General features: G+C 43.3%; 1 protein-coding gene across 1 annotated transcript; it reads left to right on the top strand.

Moving 5' to 3' along the window:
* Window positions 1–10,278: 10,278 nt before the first annotated feature.
* Window positions 10,279–16,298, top strand: tent5aa (terminal nucleotidyltransferase 5Aa). The gene is made up of 2 exons (XM_052025145.1): window positions 10,279–10,782; window positions 10,873–16,298. Exon 2 carries the CDS (start codon window positions 11,121–11,123, stop codon window positions 12,300–12,302), a length of 1,182 nt encoding a protein of 393 aa, XP_051881105.1. The 5' UTR covers window positions 10,279–10,782; window positions 10,873–11,120; the 3' UTR covers window positions 12,303–16,298.
* Window positions 16,299–16,755: the final 457 nt, after the last annotated feature.

Here is a 16,755-nt window from a genome sequence, read left to right as displayed (position 1 = left end):
TCAGTTCAATGCTTACAGCGCCAGTGTTGACGGCATTGGAAAAGAACTGACATCACAATCTGATGTCTGCAGACCTCAGGCACATGGAGACTTTGAAGGTGCTGGAACCCTCTCCAATATTGCTGACAGTGTGATTCATTCTTCAGATATTTGCGTGCACGTCAAACAGCATACTGGAAACATATTAGCATCCATATTACCCAATGAATCCTATAGAGCTTAACTGCTCCACCCAAACCCGATGGTTCCTGACTAGATGTGTTATGTTCAGGTCAGGACAAATACCAAAAGTAGTTCTAAGTCTGCAAGCTTGACTCATTTCAGGCATGTCCAGCTCTTTATAAATAAATGCATTAAGCGTTTGCACTTTATTTATCACCTGTCAACCCAACTAGAGCCTGATGAAACCTGACCCTATGCTTCTGGATCAGGTTCGATCAGTATCAAGATATTGCAGTCCTCAAAAAATTACATTAAATAGTTCACAGCATCAATACAATGCCAATCAGAAAATTCATAGCAACAATGTCTAACATATAAGAATCCAGAATTACCTTTATCCACTTGAAGCCCACATTCACTGCAGAACATGTAGCTTCTGTGCTCAGAGTCTAACTCTTGGAATTCCCTTTCCAACAACACTGCCAGAATATTCTCAAAATAAGGAGTGCAGTAGTTCAAAAGGGTGACTCACTCCCAGCTTCCTGGATAAGTAGGGATGGAAATTAATTGCTGGCATACAAATGAATACCAATGTTAATAAATTAAGAGTTAAATTTCACTGGCTGGATTTGTTTGAATTATTCCTAAATAAGCTTCAAAGTACAGTCTGACTTGGTAACTCCATGTGTGGTATTTTCTTTAATTGCGATGTTACCAACAGACCTGCCCACATTAATTTACTATCATTTATGGCATGCATTGCCAAGGCTTCCATCAATACTCGAAGTATTATCTAAGATAATGATGTCTGAAACATATAATCTTGCCAGTCTGCTGGCTGTAATGGTTGAAAATTAAATTAGTTCATAAGTCTTAATCCATTTTTTGAGATGATAGTAGAAAACAGCTTGTGATGCACATTGGGATAGCCGCCGTGAGAAAAAGAAAAAACAACATTCCTGGGATAGGAAAGAGACTGGCTGCCCATCCATCAATGTAACACCCAATTTGGGAATACATGAAGCTGATAAGGGGTGTGTATAATGGAAAGGATACCATCTCATACCACTAGCTTCACTTGTCTTTATGACTGTGGCACAATCTAGAATCTAGAATAGTTTGAGTAGCTTCAACACACTTTCCTGTGAATACAGTCCTGAGCATAAAAATGCTCCATACACAATCATCACTAAATTAGAGTAGCCCAGTAAAATAGCTGATGTATGAGATCAAAAGATGTATCCTTGGTTCAGGAAGGTGTATTTATGAAAGCAAAAGTTGCAGATGCAAGAAATCTGAAATAAAAGCAGAAAATGCTGGAAACACTCAGCAGGTCAGGCAGTATCTACGGAGAGAGAAACGGAGTTAACATTTTGTGTTGATGACCTTTTATCAATTCTGGTGAGAGATCATCGACCTGAAATGTTAACTTGGATTTTCTCTCTCTATAGATGCTGACTGACCTGCTGAATATCCCCAGCATTTTCTGGTTGTAATTCACACATTCTCTGACTCTGGATTAAGCAGTCCCATGGCAGAAAGATAAATGCATTTACCTTCAACATAACTGACAGCAATACAAAATCCTAGAACTGAAAAAAATGTAACTAACTTGGTAAGGCCGGGAAATTCAGGTAAAATCCACACAGTGGAAGCAACTGAATGAAAAAAATACATACAAAGAATTGATGGAGCTCCCTGACCAGTAACAATTGATGGACACTATTACAGCCGCAGAAAGGGTGGATAATGTAGAAGGATCCTCTCTAGAGTCAACATGAATGGAAGTTAGGAACAAGAAAGGAGCAGTTACTCTACTGGGAGTATTCTATAGGCCCTCTGGAATAGCAGGGATATTGAGGAGCAGATTGGGAGGCAGATTTTGGAAAGATGCGAAAATAACAGGGTTATTATAGTGGGAGACTTCAACTTTCCAAATATTGATTGGCACCTGCTTGGTGCCAAAGGTTTAGACGGGGCAGAGTTTGTTAAGTGTGTCCAGGACGGATTCCTGTCACAGTATGTTGACAGGCCGACTAGAGGAAATGCCATATTAGATCTAGTTTTAGGTAATGAACTGGGTCAGATGACAGATCTATCAGTGGGTGAGCATTTGGAGGACAGCGACCACTGCTCCATAACCTTTAGAATTGTCATGGACAGGGATAGGAGCAAAGAGGATGGGTAGATATTTAATTGGGGAAAGGCGAATTATGAGGCTATAAGGCCAGAACTTGAGAGTGTAAATTGGGATGACATTTTTGAAGGGAAATGTACTGTGGAGATGTGGTCGATGTTCAGGGATCTCTTGCAGGATGTTAGGGACGAATTTGTCTCGGTGAGGCAGAGAAGGAATGGCAGGGTGAAGGAACTATGGGTGACAAGAGAGCTGGAACAACTAGTTAGGAAGAAGAAGGCAGCATCCATAAGGTGTAAGCAGCAAGGATCAGACAGGGCTCATGAGGAATATAGAGTAGCAAGGAGGGAACTTAAGAAGGGGCTGAGGAGAGTGAGAAGAGGACATGAAAAGGCTTTGGCGAGTAGGGTTAAGGAGAATCCCAAGGCTTTTTACTCATACGTGAAGAGCAGAAGGATGGCTAGAGTAAAGGTAGGTCCGATTAAAGACAAAGATGGGAAGATGTGCCTGGAAGCTGTGGAAGTGGGTGAGGTTCTCAATGAATACTTCTCTTCAGTATTCACCAAGAAGAGGGGTCTTGATGATGCTGAGGACAGTGTTGGTAAGGGTAATGTTCTAGAGTACGTAGATATCAAGAGAGAGGATGCGTTGGAGCTGTTAGAAAATATTAGGACAGATAAGTCCCCGGGGCCTGACGGAATATTCCCCAGGCTGCTTCGTGAGGCGAGGGAGGAGATTTCTGAACTGTTGGCTAGGATCTTTGAGTCCTCGTTGTCCACGGGGATGGTACCGGAGGATTGGAGGGTGGCGAATGTTGTCGCCTTATTCAAAAAAGGTAGTAGGGATAGTCCAGGGAATTACAGACCAGTGAGCTTTACATCTGTGGTGGGTAAGCTGCCAGAAAGGATTATAAGAGATAGGATCTATGATCATTTCGAGAATCATGGACTGATTAAGGACAGCCAGCATGGCTTTGTGAAGGGAAGATCTTGCCTCACTAGCCTGATAGGGTTCTTTGAGATGACCTGGAAGATTGATGAGGGTAGTGCAATAGATGTGGTCTACATGGATTTTAGTAGGGCGTTTGACAAGGTTCTGCATGGTAGGTTTCTTCAGAAGGTCAGAGGCCAAGGGATCCAGGGAGGTTTGGCTGTGTGGATTCAGAATTTGCTTGCCTGTAGAAAGCAGAGGGTTGTGGTGGAGGGAGTGCATTCGGATTGGAGGGCTGTGACTAGTGGTGTCCCACAGGGATCGGTTCTGGGACCTCTACTTTTTGTGATATTTATTAATGACTTAGATGAGGGGGAGGAAGGGTGGGTTAGCAAGTTTGCAGATGACACAAAGGTCAGTGGTGTTGTGGATAGTGTGGAGGGCTGTTGAAGCTTACAGAGGGATATTGATAGGATGCAGAGCTGGGCTGACAAGTGGCAGATGGAGTTCAATCCAGAGAAGTGTGAGATGGTACACTTTGGAAGGACAATCTCCAAGGCAGAATACAAGGTAAATGGCAGGATTCTGGGGAGTGTAGAGGAGCAGAGGGATCTGGGGTTCATATCCACAGATCACTGAAAGTTGCCTCACAGGTGGATAGGGTAGTTAAGAAAGCTTATGGGATGTTAGCTTTCATAAGACGTGGGATCGAGTTTAAGAGCCATGAAGTAACGATGCAGCTTTACAAAACTCTGGTTAGACCACACTTAGATTACTGTGTCCAGTTCTGGTCGCCTCATTAAAGGAAGGATGTGGAGGCGTTGGAAAGGGCGCAGAGGAGATTTACCAGGATGCTGCCTGGATTAGAGAGTATGCATTATGAAGAGAGACTAAAGGAGCTAGGGATTTACTTATCGGAGAGAAGGAGGATGAGGGGAGACATGATAGAGGTATACAAAACATTAAGAGGAATAGATAGAGTGGACAGCCAGCGCCTCTTTCCCAGGGCACCAATGCTCAGTACAAGAGGGCATGGCTTTACGGTAATGGGTGGGAAGTTCAAGAGAGATATCAGAAGGAGGTTTTTCACCCTGAGAGTGGTTGGTGCATGGAATGCGCTGCCTGGGGTGGTGGTGGAGGCTGATACATTGGTCAAGTTCAAGAGATTGTTAGATAAGTATGTGGAGGAATTTAAGATAGAGGGATATGTGGGAAGAAGGGGTTAGAAAGTCTTAGGAGTGACTTGAAGGTCGGCACAACATGGTGGGCCGAAGGGCCTGTATTGTGCTGTATTGTTCTATGGTTCTATGGTTCAGATGGATCAGTATGGAGCTGTGACATCAGAATGGTAGCAACACAAAACACTGGAGGAACTGAGCAGGTTTGTCCAGATTCCAGCATCTGCAGTCTCTAGTGTCGCCATTAGAATGGTCACTGCCTGGCACACCCTTGGTGGAAAGTTCTACTGGCCAGCAGTCTGATTTTAGAGACTAGCTTTCAGATAAGCAGAATCCTCATTTACGGCTTTGGCAACATTCAGGTTCTGCTGTGCAATAATGATTTATGGCAGCTTTTTAAAAACAGGTATTATAAAATGAGCAGCTGGGTATTGTGGATGCTGAAGTCCAGACAGTACTCCAGAAATGCCCTTAATCCTTATTCACTATTACAGCATCAAAGTGTTTAGTGAATAATAACAAGTTTTTTTTTTAGCAAAAACTGCCTATCTGGTAGTACTTTCTAGACACTCAGCATTCTGTATCTAAAGAAACATTTCCTGATATGAGTTCTGAAGTTATCATTTACTTTTATGGCCTTGTGTTTACTTGTTTAGCTGCAAGAATTTGAGCAATATTTCAGGTAACGTTTTCTAAGTAACTAATGGTATTGGCATTGGTTTATTATTATTGTCACTTGTACCGAGGTACAGTGAAAAGCTTGTCTTACAAACCGATCGTACAGGTTAATTCATTACACAGAGCAGTTACATTGAGTTAGTACAAAGTGCATTGATGCAGTACAGGTAAAAAACAGTAACAGTACAAAGTAAAGTGTCACAGCTACAGAGAAAGTGCAGTGCAATAAGGTGCAAGGTCACAACAAGGTAGATCGTGAGGTCATAGTCCATCTCATTGTAGAAGGGAACCGTTCAATTGTCTTATCACAGTGGGGTAGAAGCTGTCCTTAAGTCTGGTGGTACGTGCCCTCAGGCTCCTGTACCTTCTACCCGATGGAAGAGGAGAGAAGAGAGAATGTCCCGGGTGGGTGGGATCTTTGATTATGCTGGCTGCTACACCAAAACGACGAGAGGTAAAGACAGAGTCCAAGGAGGGGAGGCTGGTGTCCATGATGCACTGGGCTGTGTCCACAGCTCTCTGCAGCTTCTTGCAGTCCTGGGCAGAGCAGTTGCTGTACCAAGCTGTGATAGGATGCTTTCTGTGGTGCATCGGTAAAAGTTGGTGAGAGTCAAAGGGGACAAACCAAATTTCTTTAGCCTCCTGAGAGGCTAAAAGATAATTTTTTCTTTAGGCTCAATGATAATTGCACCCTTGCCTGTAACCCAGAAGATTGTGGGTTCAAGTCTTGCTCTGAGAGTTCAGCACATAACCTCAGCTGCCACTTCAGTGAACGACATATTATAGTGGTTAGGGTGGAATGTGATAGACATGCCAGCTTTGTGTGAGACACACAAATGGAATAATCTTTTGCACACATGGCTCAAGATGTTTTGTACAATAGGAGCAGCCTCACATGTGAAAATGTGCACAAAGGGCTTCATTCTGATAGCTCTGCCACTATGGAAACAATTTAGAAAATCAGGTAGGCTGTGAATTATGGCGATACTGAGACTCAGTGGTTATAGGGAAAGTATCGGGGTGTAGAGGGACGATTAGGCCTGAAATCATTCAGGAGGGTCGGAAATGCAAGAGGAAGAGGTAAAATCATGGAATATTTCACCAGGGAGAGGCTGGACATATAGCAACATCAATAACAGGGAAAAGGGGTGGAAGTATAGACCAAGGAAACTGCTTAAAGAGCACCTACCTCGTCATGGCCCTTGCACTTTATTTGTCTATTTGCACTGTACTTCCTCTGTAACGGTAACACTATATTCTGCATTCTGTTTTTAGTTTCCTTTTGTACTAACTCAATGTACTTATGCATGGAATCATCTGTCTGGATGGCATGCAAACAAAAGCTTTTCACTTTATCTTGGTACATGTGACAATAATAAACCGATTGCCAAAGGATGAACACATTGGAAATTCTGGGAGTGTAGCAGCTAAGCGTCGTCCACTTTAACTAACACGAAACCAAGCCTTCTTCAATGAATGTAGCCCATGCACTTCACAAGCCTTGAATGCACAAATGAATATTGAGCATGCCTTGCATGGGTATGGATGTATGTCATATGCACAGAGCACCAACAACAAAGTTGCGTGATCTATGTGCAAGGACCCAATTGCTGTGTGCAAGAATTTTTAGTCTGTTGTCATTAAGGAGTTATCAAAAACCCATCTGCCTTCATAGTTAAATGTAAAAGCACATTTATGAGTAAAATAGAAGCACTGACCCAAAATCTCTTAAGAAAATATCTTATCTGATCTTTTTTTTACTTTTTGCAGTATCTTGCTGTATGCAAAAAGTATTTTCATATCACAAAAGCACCTACAATTCAAAAGTATTTATTATCTCAGAGAAATGTTTGAGGAAAAAAAGCACTTTATGAATGCAATTTCTTCATGCCCTCAACAAAACTGCCTCTATAAGCTAACATCTCAGCACCCCTGCCAGCTAAAAAACACACTTCTGTAGTCTTTCCTTAAAACTAAGACCACAATCTCCTGATTTTTCTCTGCATTCCCTTCTTTATTTGTAGGACTCATTTTTTTCCCCATTTTTCAAACAAATGCCCATAAAGTTACACTTACATAGTGATCATCTATTAATTGCTTATTGCTGCTCTGCATTACTTGAATTTCCTGTTGCAAGTCAAGTGTGCAGCAGAACTCTTTCATCTGAATCTTTGGGCATCTCAACATCATTCAGGCAGGCATACAAATGCCATCTATTTTTCCTTCCCACGCAATCCTGCATGAAACTTTATTTGCCATTGCTCAACCTGCATATGTGGCTTATCCAACATACCTCATCTGGTTCTTCTAATTCTAATACCCCTTCTGGATTTGCTCCTATTTTGCATTAAAGTTTCTACATTCATATCTCATAGGTAAGTTAGTTACTGTTCTGTCACCAACATAGGGCCCTAAGGCACCTGAATTTGTAAGCCTTCTGATTCTGGGGCCTACACAGCAATTTGAATATGAGCGCATTTGGTAAGGGAGGCATTTTGTGTACATAAATGCGAATTGTGCATGTCCTTAATGTTCTCCACGATTATGTGGAAGGGAGAAAGGCCCATGCCTTAGTGCCTCTACCTGATGACTTTCCTCTAAAATGTGCAATAGCAATTTAAGCAGCTAGTGGAAATCTGCAATTAAAAAGATACTTAGCATGTCAGTTCACATCTGTGGAGTCAGAAACAAAGTTAGAGGCCTTTGAAAAGTATTTGTTCTTTATTGTCTATTCTTGATATATTAGAGAGTCCGATGCATCCGTAATTACCTGTGTTTTGTTTAGATGTCACCCTCCATATTGCTCTACCTCATGAAGCTCATCAGTGTGTCACAAATTGGTATCCCTCAGTAATCAAAAAAGTGAAAAAAACTGCAGATGCTTGAGATATGAATATGAACAGAAAATGCCAGAAAGACCCAACAAGTAACATCTGTAGAAAGAGAAACAGAATATTTCAGGTTCATAATGTTTTATCTGATTAAACTTCATTTGTATGGTTGCTGAATATGTAAGAGCGTGAGAAATGGAAGAGCAAGGCATTCCATCAAGTACTCACCTTGTGCCTGATCTGCCATTCGATATGATTATGGCTAATCTCTTACCTCAGTGCCATTTTCTGCACTAACCACGTATCCTTTGGTTCTGAGTCTCCCCAATACTTTACTTGGTGAATTCCAAAGATTCACTACCCTCAGGGTGAATTATAGGTGGTACGATCAGTAAGTTTGAACCTCGGTAGTGTTATTGATAGTGAGGAGGGCAGTGTAGTGTACTGGCATGGTAGTGTAGCAGTTAGCGTAATGCTATTACAATGCCAGCGACCCGGGTTCAATTCTGCCGCTGGAGTTTGAATGTTCTCCCTGTGTCTGCGTGGGTTTCCTCTGGGTGCTCCAGTTTCCTCCCACATTCCAAAGACGTACGGGTTAGAAGTTATGGGCATGCTATGTTGGCGCCGGAAGAATGGTGACACTTGCGGGCTGCCCCCCCAGCACATTCTCAGTAATGCAAAAAGACACATTTCACTGTGTGCTTCGACGTAGATGTGACTAATAAATAAATATCTTATCTATCTTAACTTTAGGCTACAGGATGCCATTGATCAGTTCGTGAATTGGACAGATGGGATTTAATCCTGGTAAGTGTGAAACAATGCATCTGGGAGGGCTAATAAAGGCAGGACACACACAACGAATGGTAGGGCATTAGGCAGTATTAAAAGCAAAGGTTATGGACCAATGGAGGCACAAGAGACTGGAGATGCTGGAAATTGGAGCAACAGTCTGCTGGAGGACCCTGATGCAGGGTTTCAACCCGAAACGTCAACAATTCCATTCCCCCCACAGATGCTGCTTGACCCAGAGTTCCTCCAGCAGACTGTTGTTATGGACCAAGTTATTGGTAAAAGGGATTAGTACTTGATGTTGGCGTGAACATGCTGGGCTGTATGAATTTATGAAATTTCTTCTCATCTCAGGCTTTTTCCCCTCAGGTTGGGTGAGACTAGAATTGGAGGACATAGGTTTAGGGTGAAAGGTGAAATATATACGGGGAATGTGAGGGGGAACTTCTTCACTCAGAGGGTGGTGTGCCTGTGGAATGAGCTGCCAGCAGAACTGATGGATGCGGGTTCAATTGTGACATTTAGGAGAAGTTTGGATAGGTGCATGGTTGGGAGGGGTTTGGAGGGATATGGTCCGGGTGCAGGTAGATGGGACTAGGCAGATCAGGTCGGCATGGACTGGATGGGCCGAAGGGACTGTTTCTGTGCTGTAGTACTCAGTCCCTGAATGGTCAATCGCTTACTTTGAGATTGCAACCTTGCTGCCGAACGTGGGTAGCATCGAGTCTGCATCTACCGTATCCAGCCCTGTACCTTTCAAAGACAACCCTCATTCTTTGGATATCTAGACGGAAAAGGCCCAGTCTGCTTAACCTCTCCTCAGAGGGAAACACCCGCCGGCGGGATCTCGCTGCAGTGTTTTGACTGGAGTAACACGGCTGCCATTCTAACCTTTCCCCAGCTGTTGCAGCGGAACACCGCCCTTTCAGCTCATCACCACTTTGTATCGTTTAGTTTAGCCTGCAAGAGTCATCTTCGTTGATAAAGGAATTGGGGATTAGGAATTTCCATTGCTCGCTCATGCAGTTGTTTTTATTTTAGCCGACAGGAGGCGCAGCCAGCACGCTGCAGGCAAGAGCTCGGGCGACAGCGTCTGATGGGTTTCTTTCACTTTTTTTTGTTTCGATAGACCGCAGTTTGTAAAAAGGAACGGGAGATATTTTATATTAAGCTTTTAAACTCATCAAATCCCTTGGGAATGCTCCTAAATTCCAAGGATATACTTTGACTGGGTTTGAGTATCTGGTAGGATTCCAGTGATCCAAGCAGATTGTTGCATTAAAAAGGATGACGCACATACACAGCTGACCTCGACTTCATGGGAAATACAAAAAAAAGCTTCACAATACTAAAGTGTCACTTTCAAATCAATTTGCACCTACAATATTCGGGCGTGGTGCCAAATGCAATTTATGTTATGAATGTCAACTAATGTTCTGCATTCAGATCTGTTCACCTTTTCTTCCCTTTTATAGACCGGTGCAATTCTTGGGGGAGAAAATAAATACGAAACCGCTAAAGGTCTTCGTTAAATGAGGATGCAATTAAAATTGTAGCGTCTCTGGCGTTCATACAAATTATATCGGTGTCTATAATTGGTCGTGTTTTCTTCAATATAAAGTCTATCGCCCATCCCAGAAGGTTCCATGGGCTCGAAGGTTGCAGGTAACTGCAGAATTTCCGACATATATAATTTTTAGGGAAAACGTTCACATTGACAGGCAATTAAAAAAAATGTCTGTTTGTGGTCTGGTCAGGTTGCTGGGCAGAGGACAGGCGACAACAGCTGTTCGTCGGTGTATTTCTCTCCCTCCAGAAATCCTGTACTGCCTTGACTTTTCCGTTGAATTTCACTCTCCCAAGTCTGGCGCCCGTTGTCCCGCCCTGGTTGGATAACATGCTGCGCTGGTTGGCTGCTTATTATCAATGGAATGTGGAACAGCTTTGCCATTGGTCAGTGCAGCATCATTCAATCCAATCAATCGCCCCTTGGCCGTCCAGCTTTCGAGTTGCCTGGAGTTTGGCGTCCCCTTATTTTTGTTTCTCGCTACGGTCTCCCTTTCTACTAGTTCGGGTAAAAAGGCACTTCTCAACGCTAACAGATTTTTGTCTGGTTAAAAATTCATTGTTATATGTTGTTTAAATTTCCGTGTTTCCCCAGCAGGAACGGAGCAGTTTATGCAAATACAATAGGCGTGCCATGGCCGTGACTCACAACCGGAACTGCACACAGGAGCCGTATAAAAACTAATGGGAGAGTTAATACGCAGATAGCGAAAGCTTTGCACGGTTGATGGAATAACAGTGCAGGGAAAGTGGAAAAGGGGGGAGGGGAAGAAGATATAGTGCGGGGGGGTGAATCGATCTCATCTGCATTTTTTTAAAATCTTTCAAGTGAGCTGGTGAATTACAATGGCTGATGAAAATGACAGCAATAAATGCAATAGTTTTAACGTGTTGAACTGGGAACAAGTGCAGCGGCTGGACAGGATCCTAACGGAGACCATCCCAATCCATGGGCGAGGCAATTTCCCGACGCTAGAGGTGAAGCCCCGGCAAATCGTGCAGGTGGTGCGGAGCCGCTTGGAGGAGAAGTGCATCTGTGTGCGGGACGTGAGGCTGAACGGTTCGGCCGCCAGTCACGTCCTGCACCAACACAGCGGACTGGGTTACAAGGACCTGGACCTCATCTTCCGGGCGGACCTCAGCGGCGACAAGGAGTTTCAGATCGTCAAGAACGTGGTGCTGGACTGCCTGTTGGATTTCCTACCGGAGGGTGTCAACAAGGAGAAGATCACGCCGCTGACCCTGAAGGAAGCCTACGTGCAGAAGATGGTCAAGGTTTGCAACGACTCCGACCGCTGGAGCCTCATCTCGCTGTCCAACAACAGCGGTAAGAACGTGGAGCTAAAGTTCGTGGACTCGTTAAGGAGGCAATTCGAGTTCAGCGTGGACGCTTTCCAGATCAATCTGGACTCGCTCCTGCTCTTCTACGAGTGCTCCGAGAACCCCATGTCCGAGCACTTTCACCCGAGCATCCTGGGCGAGAGCGTGTACGGCGACTTCGCCGAGGCCCTGGAGCACCTGCAGCAGCGGCTGATCGCCACCAGGAACCCCGAGGAGATCCGCGGCGGCGGTCTGCTCAAGTACTGCAACCTGCTGGTGCGGGGCTTCCGAGCCGCCTCCGAGAGCGAGATGAAAGCCATGCAGAGGTACATGTGCTCTCGCTTCTTCATCGATTTCTCCGACATCGGCGAGCAGCAGCGCAAGCTGGAGTCCTACCTGCAGAACCACTTCATGGGGCTGGAGGACCGTAAGTACGACTACCTCCTGACCCTGCAGCGGGTGGTCAACGAGAGCACCGTCTGCCTCATGGGCCACGAGAGGAGGCAGACGCTCAACCTCATCACCATGCTGGCCCTCCGCGTCCTGGCCGAGCAGAACATCATCCCCAACGTGGCCAACGTGACCTGCTACTACCAGCCGGCACCTTATGTCACCGACGCCAATTTCAACAACTATTACATCGCTCACGTACAGCCGGTGTTCCCTTGTCAGCAGCACAACTACTCTACTTGGCTACCCTGCAACTGAAAGGAGGCATGGGGGTGAGAGTGACACAGGACGGGTGGGTGAGGATGAGCACGGGGTGAGATCTAACGCCGGCAGGGCAGCTGAGGGGTTAAAGCCGCCGGGACTGGGACAGGGAGGCGCTCGCAGCCAGTATCAACGACGGGGGGGGGGGGGGGGGGGGGGGGGGGGGAGAGGGCTGGGGCGCAGGGCAGCAAGGTTGGCCCAGGCTCGGTTTGTTTAGTGCAATGTTGATCTGCTCCAACTTTGAGCATTTTTAAATTCAAAGGAATTGGCTCTTTTATTGGAGAGGATCGATTTTTTTTTTGAAACGACGACAAATCGATTCAATCCCGAGTCTGAAGATGGACATCTCGACTATAAGAAACTCTGCTCTGGCTCTCTCTTCTTCTCTTCCCCCCCCCCCCCAACACACACACACACACACACACACACACACACACACACACACACACACACACACACACCTCCCCCGCCCCCTCCCACTCTTGAGGTCTGGCCGAGAACAGACAACATGGGATTTCAGCACCCGTGGCCTTTTCTGATGAGGATTGAAGAGCCTCTTGATTTTTTTTGTTTAGATGCTGATTCGTAGGTGAGGGGAGACCCTCCTCGTTTTCCCTTCTCACCTGCTCTCCGACCCATCTGGTAAGTCGAATGTAGCAAAGAAATGGAACGCGGTGAACAGCGTTGTTTTTTGCCTTCTGCTAAAGAGGGAGCGGTAACAGTTACACTTCGGTTTGCAAACACTATGGCTGATGCACCGAGGGAAACTGTTTCATCACAGTTGCTTGCTTTTCTTTATTTTGTTTTTGGAGAGTGCTTTTTGAAAATCCGAGCGTTTGCTCCAGACACATGCAAGACTGTTAGCGGATGACGACAGAAGTCGCTCTTGTGCTGTCCACGGCTCCCGGTTAGAGAGCGCACGGTTTACTTTCTTACTGATCGTGGAAAGGTGCAGAACGCTGTGACTAATTGTTTATGGACCAAAGATTTTTTTTCGTTTTTATATATCCATATCTATATCTTAAAAACAAAACCCAAGGAAAAAAAAGATGTGGCTAATTTATTTGTCTACATGAACATGAATCAAGTGCCTATTGCCTATAGCGATGGAATGGAGATACTGTATTCAAATCTTGTGGCTTAATCCACATTTTTTCTTTACATCAGGGACAAAAAAAAACGTGTTCTTGCACGAATTACTAAATTCCCTATTTTCTTGAAAAATACTTGTATTAAAAAAAATTCTGTTTATGTGATAGTTTAAAAGTATGTATTGTCTTGGACGGTGTAGCACTTAGGCAAGTGTTTAAGCAAAGTACTTTATATTTTCCAGTTTGTAATAAGTTCCTTGGCGCTTTTTTCCTCGCCTCAGATTACAGGTACGCTACAGCTGCATTTGAGTGTCTAAACTTACAGCCTACATGGGTATCCGGTGGGGGAAAAATAAAGTTGGGGATGGAAGAAAGACTGTGAATTCTTTTTTGTTTGGTCAGCCAAACAAATGGTGGAGTAGATAACCTAGCAAATCCAATGAAATCCTGTTAGAAGCCAGAGATTGGCACATTCTAGCATTGCCCAGCAGCAAGCTTTCAAATGATGGGGAGAAAAAAAAGCTGACCCAGTACTTCATTAAGAATAACACATTTTGGACATGGTTGATTTGATTTGTCAGGGTCATGTACTCATTTAATTTGACAGTTGTTGGGAACAAGCCTATTTTTTTTTTCTGACCACCAAAGAAAAAGGAAACCCTGACAATGGCTTTGAACTTAATGATATTGGAAGTGATTGAATCTGGTTGGGAGACTGAGCCAATGACTAAATTGGAAATAACATTCTCCTGGTTCTGCATATTTGACAAGTGTGCTGCAATGAAGGGAAAATATTTTTCTTTATTGTTGCCTGAAGTTAAACAGTAACAGCTCAAAATTGCATCACTATTTTAATTGAAATGTACTTTCCCTTCTGTTTACTACAATAAAAATATATAATTTAGTTTTATAATAAATTGTGTAGTTAATTTTTTGCTTCCAAATGCTTGTCAGCAGTAAATTGTGCCTAACATGCTGGGCCTCAGCACCCCAATGATAAATTTGCCTTTTTCAAAGTTTCCTCTTTTAGCGGTGCATGTTTCCAAGGTTTGTAACCACATCATCCAGTAAAAGAATTGCTGTAAGCCCTCTGAAAATTGCAAGAGTTTAAACAGATTGGGGTGGCGGGGAAGAAACTAAGCACTTTGAACTAAATCAAGAACTGGGAGAAACCCTCAATTTGCAAAGGGAGAGAAGTGCCAGATGATGAGGTTGAAACTATTATTTAAAAAATACTTGCTTGAATAGTCAGTTTTGAAATTTTGGTCTGTTACTTAAATGAAAAATCTTCATTTGTGGAGATGGGGCTAAAAGTCCACAATTCAAGGGGATTTACTGTATCAATGTATTCTGCATTGTTTATCAAGAACTCCATTTGTTTATTGTTGCACATTACTTATTCATACTGCAATGTTTGACAGCCTCTTGAAATGCAGCACACTAATGTTTACTTGAGAGAACTGAAGGTGGGGGCAAGTAATACCTTCTCTGTTTTAAGTTAGATGGTGTGTATCTTGCTGTTTATTTGGTGTAATACTCTGGTGATTGATCATGTAAAAGGATTTACTTCCTTCAGTTCATACAAGTGGATGCCAATGAAATGTACCTGACAGCTACAATATGAGGCTTTGAATAGAAATGCAGGGAGAAGAGCAGGGGAAATGGGATCAGCTGGTGATGGGGTTGTGTTCATTATTGTTGCTTATTTGAAGTTACCATCGAGGTCACTCTCTTCATCAGTGAGACATCCTTTCTGGGGTCAGCATTACTTCCAGAGCAGTCAGTAGGCATTAAATAAACTTAATTTAAAAAAAAAACTCTGCAAAATAAGAACTTTGAAGCTTTGTCTTTCAAGCACAGGGTGGGGCTGGATGTTGGGAAAAGGAAGATCTAACATGGATCACTGCCACATTAACAAAATTGTTAAATAAAATGCAATGTTATGGCAAATGGTGAGAAGTAGCCAGAGTGTATTTTTAAACTTTAGATGGAAATTGAGACCAGAAACAGCCATGTGCTTTCATGTGTTTAGTTGGTGGAGGGGAGGTGGAGGAATTCTCAATTCAAAGCACAGTAACAATGAGGGCTCAAATATCAATATTCTGTTCTGTAACAGTGAACAGGATTTTAGCTGGATGTGGCACTTTCATCACCAGTGATGTTTTGTTTTAAATAGTTGGCTTTTATATTTAAACACATAGTGGATAAATCATTACAACATGCCTTCATTCTTGAATTGGATTAGCTATAGTTTACTTTTTGTTGTTGCTTTAATTTGTACTAAAGTATCCCCTAAAGTATGTGTTTAAAATGCATACTTGTATTTTCCTCCCCACTGCTTATACCACTGGTGAGGTGAAAACTGCTATTCCAACTAGATAATAAAGTGCACCAGCTGAAATTCTGAATGAGTGCTTGTAGCTTGCAATCTTAAGCTAAATAAACTGTATTCCATTTTGTGATTGATTGATTGCTTTTGTTGTGTTGGAATGTTAATCTTCCACCCCCTTTCCCTAACCCCCCCCCCCCCCCCCCATTGTAAAATAAAAACTATTATCACAAGGACTTGTGGGCAAAATGAACAATTTCAGTGCCCAAAAATCCACAACATCTTGGTTAGCTTGCTGCAAACCTTGGAATATGAAGGAGGCTCTGTGCATTTACTTTCTCTTCAACTGCCACACATATATTTGGCTTCTGAGAGGCTTCCTGTTGCAGCAAACTGTGACTTGGATTTGTCTGCTGGACTTTCAGTGACTGGAGGCTCTGTCAAAGAGGAAACCGAATAGCTGACGGAACCTAGACTTTGAAGACTTAAGCATCTGTGTCAGTCACAAAGGGAACAGATTGTGAATTTGTTTACACAATCCAATATTTGGATTTTTTGGTAAATAAAAGTTATTTTTTTCTATTGAGGGATGTCCAGTGTCATTAATCTGTACTAAGAATGTAACAGTTAACTCCTTTTTATTTATGATCTGTGTAAGCATTGTGTTCATGCTGAAAGCTAAACTCAGCACTTTCAGAGAAGCTGAGCATTCAGCAGGTTCAGGCTGCAACTCAATAAATAGGCAAAATGCCATCCTACCAGCCAAGTGGAGTTGGTTTAAGCAATTCAAAATAAATGAGAGTAGCTGCAAGGAATTCTTGACATGTGTACCACCCTGGATTTTAGCAGGTTAACATTTTCTCCTACTTCCCTAGGAGGGTGGGGTGCAGGGAAATGAGGATAAATATACACTTGTATAGTAATTTTAGGGACTAACTGCAATTTGTATTTTTAAACAGGGAAGAATGATAGTTGTCAGATTTGAGGAAAATTTATAATTTTTCTCCTTGATACATGGAGGAAACTGAAG

The sequence above is a fragment of the Pristis pectinata genome, chromosome 10 (genome assembly GCF_009764475.1).
Source record: "Pristis pectinata isolate sPriPec2 chromosome 10, sPriPec2.1.pri, whole genome shotgun sequence".
Taxonomy (NCBI): Eukaryota; Metazoa; Chordata; class Chondrichthyes; order Rhinopristiformes; family Pristidae; genus Pristis; species Pristis pectinata.
This window is presented reverse-complemented; position numbering and strand designations above follow the sequence as displayed.